At 38.2% G+C, this 13,075-nt stretch overlaps 1 protein-coding gene across 1 annotated transcript in view; it reads left to right on the forward strand.

The window, feature by feature from the left end:
- Positions 1–8,153: 8,153 nt before the first annotated feature.
- The window catches only part of LOC140148211 (inhibitor of nuclear factor kappa-B kinase subunit epsilon-like), a 48,172-nt gene continuing 43,250 nt past the window's right edge, over positions 8,154–13,075 (forward strand). The window contains exons 1-6 of the mRNA XM_072170077.1: positions 8,154–8,299; positions 8,497–8,637; positions 8,854–8,980; positions 9,178–9,359; positions 10,411–10,568; positions 12,453–12,566. Coding sequence (XP_072026178.1) covers positions 8,159–8,299; positions 8,497–8,637; positions 8,854–8,980; positions 9,178–9,359; positions 10,411–10,568; positions 12,453–12,566 — 863 coding nt within the window. The 5' untranslated portion in view covers positions 8,154–8,158. The remainder of the gene's footprint in view (positions 8,300–8,496; positions 8,638–8,853; positions 8,981–9,177; positions 9,360–10,410; positions 10,569–12,452; positions 12,567–13,075) is intronic.

Below are 13,075 nucleotides of genomic sequence, written 5' to 3' on the forward strand. Positions count from 1 at the left end.
TTTGAGGTGGTCGGGAGCTGACGCGTACCGGTAAAATGAAGTCAAGGGTCTTTCTTGGCTTTCTTGTTGAAAATTACCTGAAAAACCAGAAATGTGAGGAATGGGCAATTTGGTTTTTTTTTAGAACTGGGAAAATATCATAATCAAGGGTCTTTCAGAGCTCTATTTTGGTCAAATTTAGGGTGTCTTTCTGAGCTGCAAAATCCAAAAAGAGGGTCTTTACGGGGGAACATCCCCCACCCGACTCATCTCTAGTGCATGACGGCCTGGTTTCAATCACCGGGGTACTGGGTTAACTTGACCTTTTCGGTAAATCCCATAAGCCTTTGCGAGTACACCTGAGAACTCCTCATTTGACGTCACGCCGTTCTGGGGACATTTGATATTATGTTCCCCTCACCATGCTCACTTTGAAAAAAAAAAGTGGCCGGGGGGGGGGGTGTCCCCTGTCCCCCATCCGATCCGGCAAAATATTTTAAAATTGGCCTGGTAAACACAAGTGGGTGTAAAATAGTGTACAATTGTCGGTAAATCAAATCGGCCTTAAAGAAACAATGCGTTACATAATAACCTCCTTGGTCCAACATCTTTATTGGTCCCACTCATCGTGCACCTGTTTCACATTCTAAGCAAGTAAGGTTTTGATATCTCAAGAACCTCAATAAGCAACTTTGAGGGTGCAATCTACGACAACAGGTTTTTAGTATGTTTTTATACCATTACTGCAAATTTGGACCCAAAACAAATCTCTTGCCAACTCATTCTTGTATGTTTTTTGTCTTGATGTACAGCGCTTTGATGACGTAATGTTTAAGCATGGTATATTATTAACATTTAAAGGAGTGTCACATTAGTACGTGCAAAGGTGTGTCAAAGTAAACAAATAAAGGTTGTTGTTGAAAGGTTACAGGAACTATCACATCTATTTACGATGATAATGTCATGACACATTGAACTTTGAAATACGCACGTGGCTCGATATAAGGAAATAATTATATACTATTTACATGCAATCAAATGTATTGGTCATTCGTGTGCAACATGTGATGTTGTCATATCGGCCTCGTGTGAAAAAGAACGTTGTTTTTCCATATTCCACTCAGCGACTAAATCATTCCTGCACAAAAAAACCCCAACAACAACAGCAACAACAACAAAACAAAAAAACAAACAAAAAACTCAACAACAACAACAAAGATAAATTTATACACTTTACAAATTGACGCTGACCACTATGGCCCCTAACTAAGAAATGCACACTATATGACAAACTTCAATAAAATGAAATAACCCTTCGCAGCTAAGACCAGCTACCCGAATTTCCTATGGGCAATTCAATTTTTGCTGAACCATGAAATGGTCTCAGCCTATATTAGTCTTTCTCACTTACTTCATTACTTACTCAGCAACCTTTTGGTCTTAAATAGACATATCTCCAAATGCCAAGAAGGTATGACCACCGGGTGGTATCAAATGAAAGAGTAAAAAGTAAGGAATATAATAAACATATTTCCTCCCCCGGGGGTGACACTATACGACCTGGGTCAATATTCATGTGGGTTCAAAAGATTAAACTCTAGTTCAAAAGAGTAAACCACCGACAGAGGCAACTTAAAAAATATTCACCAAACATGTTGAAAAATGCTAAATTTAGGGGCAGTGGCGTAACTAGACATTTTCATTTGGGGGGCAAGCGGGGCAAACATAATAAATGAGGGGGCAGGAATCCAGCACATTTTGGCGACAAAAGAAGTGTATGGTACAAATGCGCGCGAAGCACGCGAAAATTTTTGGCATATTGAAGCTAAACTGGTGACATATGGTAAAAAAGTGGAATAAATGCGCGCGAAGCGCGCAAAAATGTGTGTTTTTAAGGTTAAAATGACCAGATATGAGGTTAATTAATAACTCTCAGAAGTAGGCCTACTTTAACTTTTTCATTTGGGGGCAAACAGGGGCAAGGGTTCAAAATGGGGGCTCCAGCCCCCCCCCCCCGCTGGTTACGCCACTGTTTAGGGGGAAATCACAAAAAGCACGATTTTCACCAAAATGTCAGGCATATTTTTGTGGTACAAGTCAAAAATAAATAAATAAATAATAAAAAAACCTTTTTGCTAGATATTTATATTTAGTTTTTGAAAATTACTGAAGTAAAATTTGAGCCAAGATATTTTTTGGACGTCACAGATATAGATCCGTCAGGTGTTAACTATTCACATACTCTTATATACGTTAGACCAACAATGTAGAAGAACTTAGCAGTTATGAGGCCCAAAAAGGTTTTCACAATTCCAGGGTTAAGACCAACCTTAAAAGGAAGTTCATGTAGGGCGAGTTAAAGGGAGGGCGAGTTAGCGCAGCGGTAGTTCCCTCGCTTTGCACCACTGAGGTCCCGGGTTCAAGCCCTGGCGTGGCCCAAGGACTCATGTGCACTTGGTTTATCCCGATTCCATGCTCGCTCTCGCAGGTTTTCTCCGGGATCTCCGGTTTCCTCCTGTATCGCAAAAATCGGTGATTAGTTGGTTGGTTGGTTATCAAAAATTTCCTTCACCCAATGGCATTTGGGGAGCTGCACAGATAATTGGTGGATGTTACAATCTAAATGCGGATAGGTGTGCGCCGTTCGGCAGCAACTGGCCTAGTTGATGCGATCTGATTTTGATGATTCACCATTGCAGCGAAATTACAGCGCTTTGATTCCTCTAAGATCTGGAGAAAGGCGCTTTATAAATCCAAAATTTATTATTATTTATTTTAGGTAGAAACAGACTCAATTATTATGTTCCTTGGTATATCTGTAGGCTATGCATGCTTTCACCTATTTAACGAACGATGAAAACAAATCTGTCACCCCGTTGATACTATACTTTTTACCACAGGTGTGCAAGTTTTGACATTTCAGTTTATTTGGAAATACAATCATACTTCATTCAAACTTTTACTTCTTTCGTTTTTAAGTTCATTCATTGTTCCTGGAAAATAAATTTAACTTTGTGGTTTATCAGATATATACTAGTAGATTGCATTTACTGTATGGTGTCATTTTCACCTGATTTCATATGTATGACCTTTGAACAAACAAAATATTTATCTTGAAATTAAACAATCAGTCAGTCATATACAATAAACAAACATATCAGCACTCTTGATGCTTGGTAATATTCATAATACAAGGTACCTACAGGTATTAGTAGTTCATTAATGCACCGAGCCCGAGTCCAAGCTTTAAACGTCGTGGTAATAAATTGCTGATATACGTACTGCTGATATATGTACTTACGCTTCAGTGCTTTCCAATTTATACGACAGAAAAAGAAACCGACATGTTTATAACTTAAACAGGTAAGTGCAATTTTAACTTTCAACTTAAAGTTACTTAAAACTGTTTTTGCAACGAAGTTATTTGACAATGAAGTAGTTGATTAATCGTTAGTTTTCACATGGATGAGAACATGCATGTTATCTGATATCTGAAACAGTTCATGAACAACTAAGTCTGCACGAAACACAAGTAGGAGAAACCAAAGAGTAACTTGAATAAAAATAAGCGTTACTAGACCTGATTCACATGGACACGCATGAAATGGCTTTGACATTACTTTAAACATGTTAATATTAACACTTCTTTTATTTACCGTGACTGTGGGTAGGTTGCCTGCTGGAAAAAAATGGATAACGATTTATTTTATCATTGATTATGCAGCTGTTACATACATACATAGCTATTGTCAATTAACATGAGATTGCATGTACAATAGCGACATTAATTTATTTTACACAGTTTTAATGTTGGTTCATGATTCATCTATGGATATGCATATAACGTGGTAACTGGAAAACATGGCACAGTGTCATGCAAACCTGGGCATGCAAATAGACACTGAATAGGTTCAACATAATGTGTATGTAATGTCTCCAGGACATGGAACCCATTTCAGATATGAACTGCACCTTCGACAATCATACTGTAATTTGCAGCAGTACCACAATCTTGGAAATCTAGTTCCGAGTATAGATTACGTCAGGTTTACACATGATGCCAATGCAATTGCTTGCCTACGATTGCGCCACGGCTTCGATTTAGGAAAAAGATGATTGCTGGGTTGAACGTCGAAAGTGCTGTGATTGGAACACTTAACGCTCTTTTGCTGTTATTTACTTCTTCGATGTAGTGAAGCGGTCTCCCAGATAGTGCTCTCTTTGTATGGCAATGTCTATCTTCCATTATCATGCATGAGAATTATGCATGAGAACTAATATAGTTTTTTGCAGGCAGATGGAGTGGATTCTCTCCCAGAAGTCCAATGACGCAGACTCTGAAAGATTCCAGTGGTGTAACTAAATGTGACGATCGTTCATCAACTAGGACCTGCTCCTTATATCCCAATTGATCATGTTTTAGCTGAAACAACCCTGATAAGCAGCTGCATTATGTAAGTTGCAAAGCTTTTCAAAATGTAATCACGGATCAACTGTTCTAAGGAAGTGAGACGATTGCTGTGGCTGGTTGTGATCGCTTTAAGCCGCGAAAAGCTTGATCCGAATTTTTCGAGCTTAAGGGGTTGCTTGACCCGAATCTGGACGATGGAAAGGTACAAGAAGAGAGAAGTAGATAGATCATTAGCGCCATTAAGCCGTTAAACTTCAGAGCTCGTTTAAAGATGTGCACTTCTTGTGAGGTCTCTGTCAGGCTTTGGAGGATTAAACCGGTTTTATGTATCCACTACATTCAAAAGTTGCCTTGGTACCAATGACATCTACTGAAAATCTTTGGAATTTCTGCTAAACAAGATGATGTAGCTTCCACCTAGTCTGCATTGTTTATTTTGTTTTGTCCCTTCCTTTTGGTGGCATGCTGCTAGGTATTTGGGCCAGGATGTGTTGTAGAAATCCCTGCTTACCCTTCTTGGTTTGGAATCTTATAGTTAAAACTATCCTTGCTGGCGACACTTAACTTGGAATGGATGGTTTCTTCTGTTTTTTTTTGCGTCTTGATTGTTAGGAAGCAAACCGCTAATGCTCTGAAAGTTAAGTCGTGGTTCCAGTTGTATCTTCCACTGTCAAGGGAGTGCTTGCAGCCATTTAAGATGTGGAATATAGCCCAGTATTGATGATTGCATAGTTGACAGAGACTAAGATTGGTTTCCACAGAAGCTTGAGGTTGGCTGGAGATGGGAGCGCGTCGTGGACGGAGATTACATAGAGTGCAAGCAGCTCGGAAGACCAGTGAAACGGTTTTTTCACGATGTATCTTTTTTTTAATTTTTATTTATTTCAGTGCATATTTAGGCATTTTACTGATCAGTTAAAAACTATCATCTAGTAGAAGCTGCTGACAGATCACCCAGACAGCGATAGGCATCCTTGCTGGTAAAGCAGGTAATAGTGTTACGCGTCCTGCGCAAGAACAAAGAAACACAATAAGGAACTATTGCTCACTACAATAGGCAACTGAATATATTATCTAAAAAAGAGGGAACAGTTACCAAACCCAAAGTGTTGCAATTAAACAAGATCGGTCGGCGCACAACCAACTGAAACAAAGTAAGGAAATGTGCCAGCATGGGATTCAAACCAAATAACTTCCGTTTTCTAGTCAGACGCCGTATGCTTTAAACTACCAGCTACCACTGATAAACGGTGGTTAAAACTAGATGTTGGCATTCGGGGTATGCAATACACATTCAAAACCTCCTTTGCATGCTGAACTGAGCCCGTGAGCTGAAAACAGGGATATTCGCGGAAAGAGCACTCCATATGCTATATTGATGACAGGACAGATCTCTGGTGGCTGACTAGGTTTGGTCTCAGTATCAAGGTCATGGGATCTAACAGAGATGAGCCATACGCTTCATCAAAAATAACTATGACAAGAGAGCTAATGTAACCGAAATGTTAAAGAACTCAAACTGGTCGTCACTACAGCAAAGACGTAAGATAGCAAGACTGTCAACTTTCCAGAAAGCATACCAGGGTTATCTGTCCATCCCTATCCGAACACTGCTACGCCCGGTCACACATATAACACGTCGCTCACACAGCAAAACATTTATCGAAGTACAATAATCTAAAGACTGTTTTAAGCACTCTTTTCTACCTAGGACTCCTAAGGAATGGAACAGTTTGCCAGAGGAGATAGTAAACATTGAAGATCCCAAACAATTCAAGCAACAAGTCATAAACTACCAGTAACTAAGCATCTATGCGCACACCACAACCCGGTTCGTCTTCCCCACGATCGAGGGGTGTTGAACTGTATACAAAGAAAATGAAGAAGTTGAACTGTATACAAACAAGTAGTTGACTATTTCAACAGTATTACAAACAGTGTTGACTATTTCTTAGAACGGATCATGATCGCTCAATGCAGGATTTAGGGGCCTGCTCTGCGAAGAAGACTCAACTACTTGCAAACTGTTTTGACCATTTCACTAACAACTGGATTCCATGACATATCGCTGTTCAAGGTGACTTCGAGCAGATCTATATAATTATCTTCATCAATCAGTGCTGTGCCAAAGAAGTTGAGGTCAAGATGTTTACTCTCAACAGCCCTACAATATAGTGGTGGTATTACATTTGACGGCACCAAACAGTATGTTCCATGTCATAACCTCGATCGTTTTAGGTCCTGGTCAAGTGATGCAGCAGTTTGGTCCCTTGTAGTCCATGAACCTGATGAAGGACATTGTGAAGTATCATCAGCGTAGATAATGGACTGATTGACAAGGGATTCTGAGATGTCATCGATGAATATGATGAATAGTAAGGGGCCCAATATTGGTGTACCCCTCCATTGATCAGCTTCACACTTGATTCTTTCCCATTTAAGACAATCAAACAACATTTGATTTCAGCACGATGCATGTTGCCAATTTATTTTAAAAAGCAAGACTTTAAAGGCGTCAATTTGAGCTTTTCGCTCATTCGGAGAGTGTCTCGGACACATCAATAATATTTACTGCAGTGTGCGACGGTTTTTAGCCTTTGCGTTGGCCTCACTATAATTATTAGTAGCTTAAAATAAATACGAGTGTATATTATTATTTATCTTCTTGGTATCCTATCTCTTGCTAAACAAATGTATTTAGACCAAAATATCACAATTAATATTGATTTGAATATGTTATCTTCATATTACATTAATGTTAAACAAAATTAAAAAACCGACACACGTACCTGATGTAATTTCAACCAAGAATTTCACTGTTTTGTAGTGAATTAAGGCCCGATAATGCCATTGACAATACATGGTACCGTGCGGTCAGCGCTGACTTGTACAGAAGGCTGTGTGCTACCATTAATACTACAGTCCATTCATGAAAATATCAAACTCACTCGATAGTATGAACCATAACGTATATTTCAAGCAAATTTTCACATCATTCGGGTATATTTTCCTGTACCATTCAATATTTATAAATATTGGTCGGAAACCACCACTATATGTAAATTGATCATGCATGACTCATGGCCGCTTGATGAAATTTGCCTTCTGCTTGGCTGATCGATATTGCATAACAGGTTCACATTCCAACAAAGGATTTGAACCGGCGTGCTTCACCGTAATCAGTGGCGCAGTACAGTCCATTCAATCAAATATTGTCATCAACCTATTTGATTGTTGTGCATTTGTTATGTGTGTGAGACGACCTGTCGCGGTAGATTGCAATCATGCTTTTGTTGAATACATTTGAGTAGTCCGCCATATTTACGGTATACGTCATATGCACAACCTCTATAGCCGTGTATGCGCAGGTCATTGTGTACATTCTCATTTACATGATGATCCTCTCGTGGCAGTGTATGCAGTTCTCATGAATATTTGGCAAATAGGCCAATGGTGCTCCAATTGTGTTGGCTGTTGACGGCGATATGTAAATTGGGAGATGATGTCACAGCTTATTATAGTTTGTCACTCGGTCTGTGGTAACTTGCTGTAATGATTAGAATTTGTTCTTGAGAACATAAAGGCAACTGGTGCGAGTGGGATAGCAGATTGCTTAGTCTTCAGTGTCCCATTAACACACCTACAAATATCACTGATATCTCTAGAGCATTCTTCACTTTTTATATGGGAAATTCCAACATAAATAAAGTAATCATTCTTTTCATTATAGTATGAAACTGACCGTCAATGTCTATTTTCTAGGTAACGATGTTTGGGTGGAAGAATAAATCCAGTAGTACAACTAGCAGTAAAGGGTGTCGATTAAAGAGCACTAGATCTTTCATTTATTTCCCGGATCAAATACTTGGAGATGGAGCTACGAGTTCAGTTTACCTCGGAAGGAATAAGGTACCTTTCATTATCATATAACATGTATAAAAAAATTTAATAAAAGGATATGAAAATGCTTCATATTTTAACATCTTTTTCAATCTAAGTTCAGATAAACTGTAATACCTCATGCTTTGCTTCACACATTTTATTATAAGACATAAATTTAATTATCTTTTCTGTAATGAAAACGTAATAACCTCTCTCTTAACTAGAAAAGTGGTGAGAAAGTTGCTATCAAGGTTTTTAACAGAGCGAGTTATCAGCGCTCAGGGGACGTGCAAGACAGAGAGTTCGAAGTACTTCATAAGCTGAAACATGAAAATATCGTCAGACTTCTAGCTATTGAAGATGATGTAAGTCAAGTAGAGAATATGCAGATATAATGAAATATTGAAGTGTAAAAATGAAAGTATAGTTTATACATGTTTTAATCAATCGACTGTATAAAAGTCGGATGCTTATTTTGTATTGTGACATATTTCTGCACTAATGTTTCACTTTTAATTGCTATAATTGCGCTGACTTTTGGGATGATATTGAATATCGTCCAAAATACTACCACTACGCAGACTGGTACCAGAGAAAGGGTATTGATCATGGAGCTATGTGACTGCAGTGTATTAAACATGTTAGAAAAACCAGAGTATGCATTTGGTTTTCAAGAAGACGAATTTCTTGGTATATTGAAAGATATTAGTAAGTATTTTTTAGTAAGTATCTCTCTCTTCATGATGTGCACCGTTCGACATGTTAAAGCAAATTTAGAGGCATATGTTGTCACAAAAGAATTTTACTCCTCTGCTTTTATGCAATTGATAATGAATTCATCGTGAAATCGTCTCATTATCTCTATGAGAAAATGACATCTTGCGATCAAATGACTCTAATTCCAGCTGCGGGAATGATGTACATGCAAGATGTAGACATAGTGCATCGAGATATTAAACCAGGAAACATTATGAGACGAGTGGGAGCTGATAAACGATCGATATTCAAATTGGCTGACTTTGGCGCAGCAAGAGAACTGGAAGAAGGAGAACAGTTCATGAGTCTTTACGGAACTGAAGAGTATCTCGTAAGTTAACCGAAAGCACGTCATCCCCGCCACCAATTGAATAAAATAGGAAGTGAATGGATCGCATACAATATCTAAGCTGAAAAAAAAAACACTTTAAAGACAACTATACCCACATACATTCCGCCCAAAATGCTGTCCAAAACTTATCGTATACATAAGGGTTTGACTCCGACTCTGACGAGTCAAGCAAGTGCTTCACTCGGAACACAATATCCTTTTTAATCGGCTCCAGGTATGGAGTACTACATGTATTATGTTGTGCAAAAATCATGCCAGCCCTGTATGTTTTGTGTGGGTAATAATATTGTAGCATAAAGTTATCTCAGGGCAGGGGCGAGGTGTTGCGGGGCGTGGCTACTGAGGCATTCGTTTCACCTTCTCCATTTCATTAAATGCTATTTATGTATGTATTTTGTGATTTGGAATAAAGTTGATTCCCGGGAGTTGATTTGATTTAGATTTGCTAGCTTGATTTACTATACCGGGTCTTTCGTTTTTCTATTTGCTACCTCAAAGGCTTGCCACAATCATCGCACTTTAAGCCTGTCAACCATTTATTATGTTGACTTACTATGGTGATAGTTCACTGTGTTAATTTTTATTTTCAATTGCATTCTTCACCTTACTGATTCTTTTCAATATTTTATTTACGTTAACAATGAATTTGAATACAAACTATTTGTAGGGGTTTTCCCTTTGGATTTCCCCGATTTGTGCCACTGTTGTTGCATAGAATTCATTCAACTATAATATTCAATTGCCACTCTGGTCAAAGTTTAAGAACCTTTATTAGATCATAAGCAAATCTAGTCAAATCAGCTAGAATAAAACGGTAAACTATGTACAGCTACAAAACCATTAGAGATGAAATTGATATAGAAATCCAAAAATACAAAACAAATTAACTGACGAAATTTATTAGAAATTGAAGCGTACACGTTGAAGTCAAATAATATCTGGTTTTCTTATGTCCTTTTTATACAAAGTTATTTGTTATAACTAATTTTATGGAGAGATTGTTGTATATCACCAATTTTCATATTAACAGCATCCAGATATGTACGGCCGTGCTTTATTAAGGAAAACTCCGAACAATCCATTCACTGCCAAAGTGGATCTATGGAGCCTAGGAGTTACCTTGTATCATATTGCTACTGGTAATCTTCCGTTCAGGCCATTCGGAGGTAGAAGCAACAAGAAAACAATGTAAGAATGGATAAGATTATGTAGACACTAAGCACGAACAACTTAAAATAAATCAGAATTAGACATACTGCAGTTACTGTCCATTTTCCTATACATAATACACAGTACTCTCACCATTGACGCATGACCTCTACAAACAGTGCATGTTATAGGTATACGGGCATTGCCTAGTTAACGTCATTGTGTGAAAAATAACCGGCCAATATTTAAAGTACTCTCTGAAATTCTAGAAAATATAGTTTTGTAACATGTCCTAAATTTTTAGCTAATTTAGGTGTTTGGTAATATTCGCACTTTGGTGTTTTAGTGTATGTTATAGGTAATAGGGCATTGCCTAGTTAACGTCACTGTGTGAAAAATAACGGCCAATATTTAAAGTTCTCTCTGATATTCTAGAAAATATAGTTTTGTAACATGTCCTAATTTTTAGCTAATTTAGGTGTTTTAGGAAGGATATGTAAACGACAGATAACTCCAAAAATATGAAGAAATTATTTCCAAACCGTTATGTTTCTCATTGATTAACAATATGCAGACTATTGTTTCATTTCGTAAACAAAGGCACACACAGTATTGTTACCTTGCGTGTGCTTTATAGTCGTTCACCCAACTGAAACTATAATACCAGCTCATTGCTCATTGCACAGGTAAAACAGAAACATGTGTAGTGTGGATTTAACCAGAGAAGATCTGATTTAACATAGTTGAGCTGTTTTCAATGAGTGTTATCTTGGTTTAATAGCTTTTAATGGGGTTTAAGTCCTGCAAAGGTCGTGGTGAATTCTACTGTAGACATGACTGCATCATGAAGAACAACATGCTAACATAATTAATTTCACCTATGATCTTAATGTAAAATTAAGACGTACCTCAAATTTTGGTCACAACTTTAACCGCCATCAGGCATGTCAGGAGACTGGCAACCCAGGTTAGGGATCAGTAACATAGACCTTTCGGCCACGTGACACCAAAAGTTGATCGTACACTCTTGGTAACTTGGATCAGCCCCTGTCGCGGTTGAGTGATAGTTGGCGGGCTCTGATGTAAATAGACTCATTCACATCTCTTTCAAAATATCTTGACTTGTCCAAATCATTATTACGGAAGATTTACGGTAGAACCGCTTGCCTTTTAGCTCAACGTTTGTATTGTATGGCTGTTGTTGGATTTAGCTTCCTTAGCTTTAGTAGCTTTGTCAAAGGACCAATTAGATACACTGTTAATGTGAGAACTCTCCTTTTTGGCCTCCTGTATGGTTAGATATGATGCCATCTGCCTGTGGTATAGAGTCTGAATTACACCAGAGAAGATGATTAGGCTACATCTAGTTTATGCTGGATTGGCTGATTTGAAATTCAAATACTCTTCCGCTTACTCTTTAAGTTTGTATGGGTATCGTTCATATAATGTGTTGTGATCAAGTAAAATCAGTCGGAGGTCGGAAATATTGATTTTGAGATATAGTTAAACAAAGGAAATAATTTCTTCTCTTTCCTATTGTCTTGGAAACCTTTCAACTGCTCATATCTTTGGAACAGTTTGTCCAATTTCAATGGGGTAATTTTCTGCAAAATGTAGCTTTGTAAATGCTTTTTACATCAAAGTAGAAAGATGAAAATTAAATATGCCAGACTTCAGACTAATTTTGCTTGATCACACGACATGGATCACCACCACATGGTCCCGAGGGGAGAGTGAGCGGAAGAGAGAGTAACTGATCTTATGGCTTCCTGTTCTTTCCATACCCATCGCGGCGCCATGGATTTGTTGTTAGTCATTTCCATTGTCTGCAAAGTACGCGTAGATGCAATTTAAACACACTTCCAGAAGTTTGGGGAAGATACCTCTTACATCTTATAAAATCTCTCATGTTTTAATTGTTAGGTACGAGATGACTTCTAAGAAAGAACTTGGTGTCATATCAGCAGTACAAAGGACATCAACACACGGAAGAATTGAATACAGCAAAGGATTGACGAAATATTGCCATCTCTCCGAGTGCGTAAATTGACCCATTCGCTCAGTTTGATATAGCCTACTGTGCATTAGCTATATCCCTCAAAGATATTGTTTCTACATAATATGCCTCCTTATCTTCTTCTCCCATTGTTTTTTCGGATTGATCATTCATGCTCTGATCAGGGGTGGTTTCTGTAAAAATGCATGTATCACTATATACAATACGATGTGCCGCCAGCGGTTGCTCTTCCCAATCCAGTTTGTAACCTCCTGGACGCAACGTTCCCGGGACCACCGCTAGGTGGCAGCACACGACGAAAGCTTTGATGGAACACCTTAATTACTTTCATATGGAAAAACCAGGTAATGCTCTGAGATGCCCGAGATATTGTAGCCACAATTTTGACATTGTAGCGCATGGAATGCCTTAGAATGGTTTCAAAAGGGTTGGAAACGCTCATAAATATACGAAACAGCATAGATCTGGGCAAAAAAGTGCATTTAATCGACAAATCTAATAGACCCGTGACGTCTGCGTGACGTCACGG

Source organism: Amphiura filiformis, chromosome 3 (assembly GCF_039555335.1).
Source record: "Amphiura filiformis chromosome 3, Afil_fr2py, whole genome shotgun sequence".
Taxonomy (NCBI): domain Eukaryota; kingdom Metazoa; phylum Echinodermata; class Ophiuroidea; order Amphilepidida; family Amphiuridae; genus Amphiura; species Amphiura filiformis.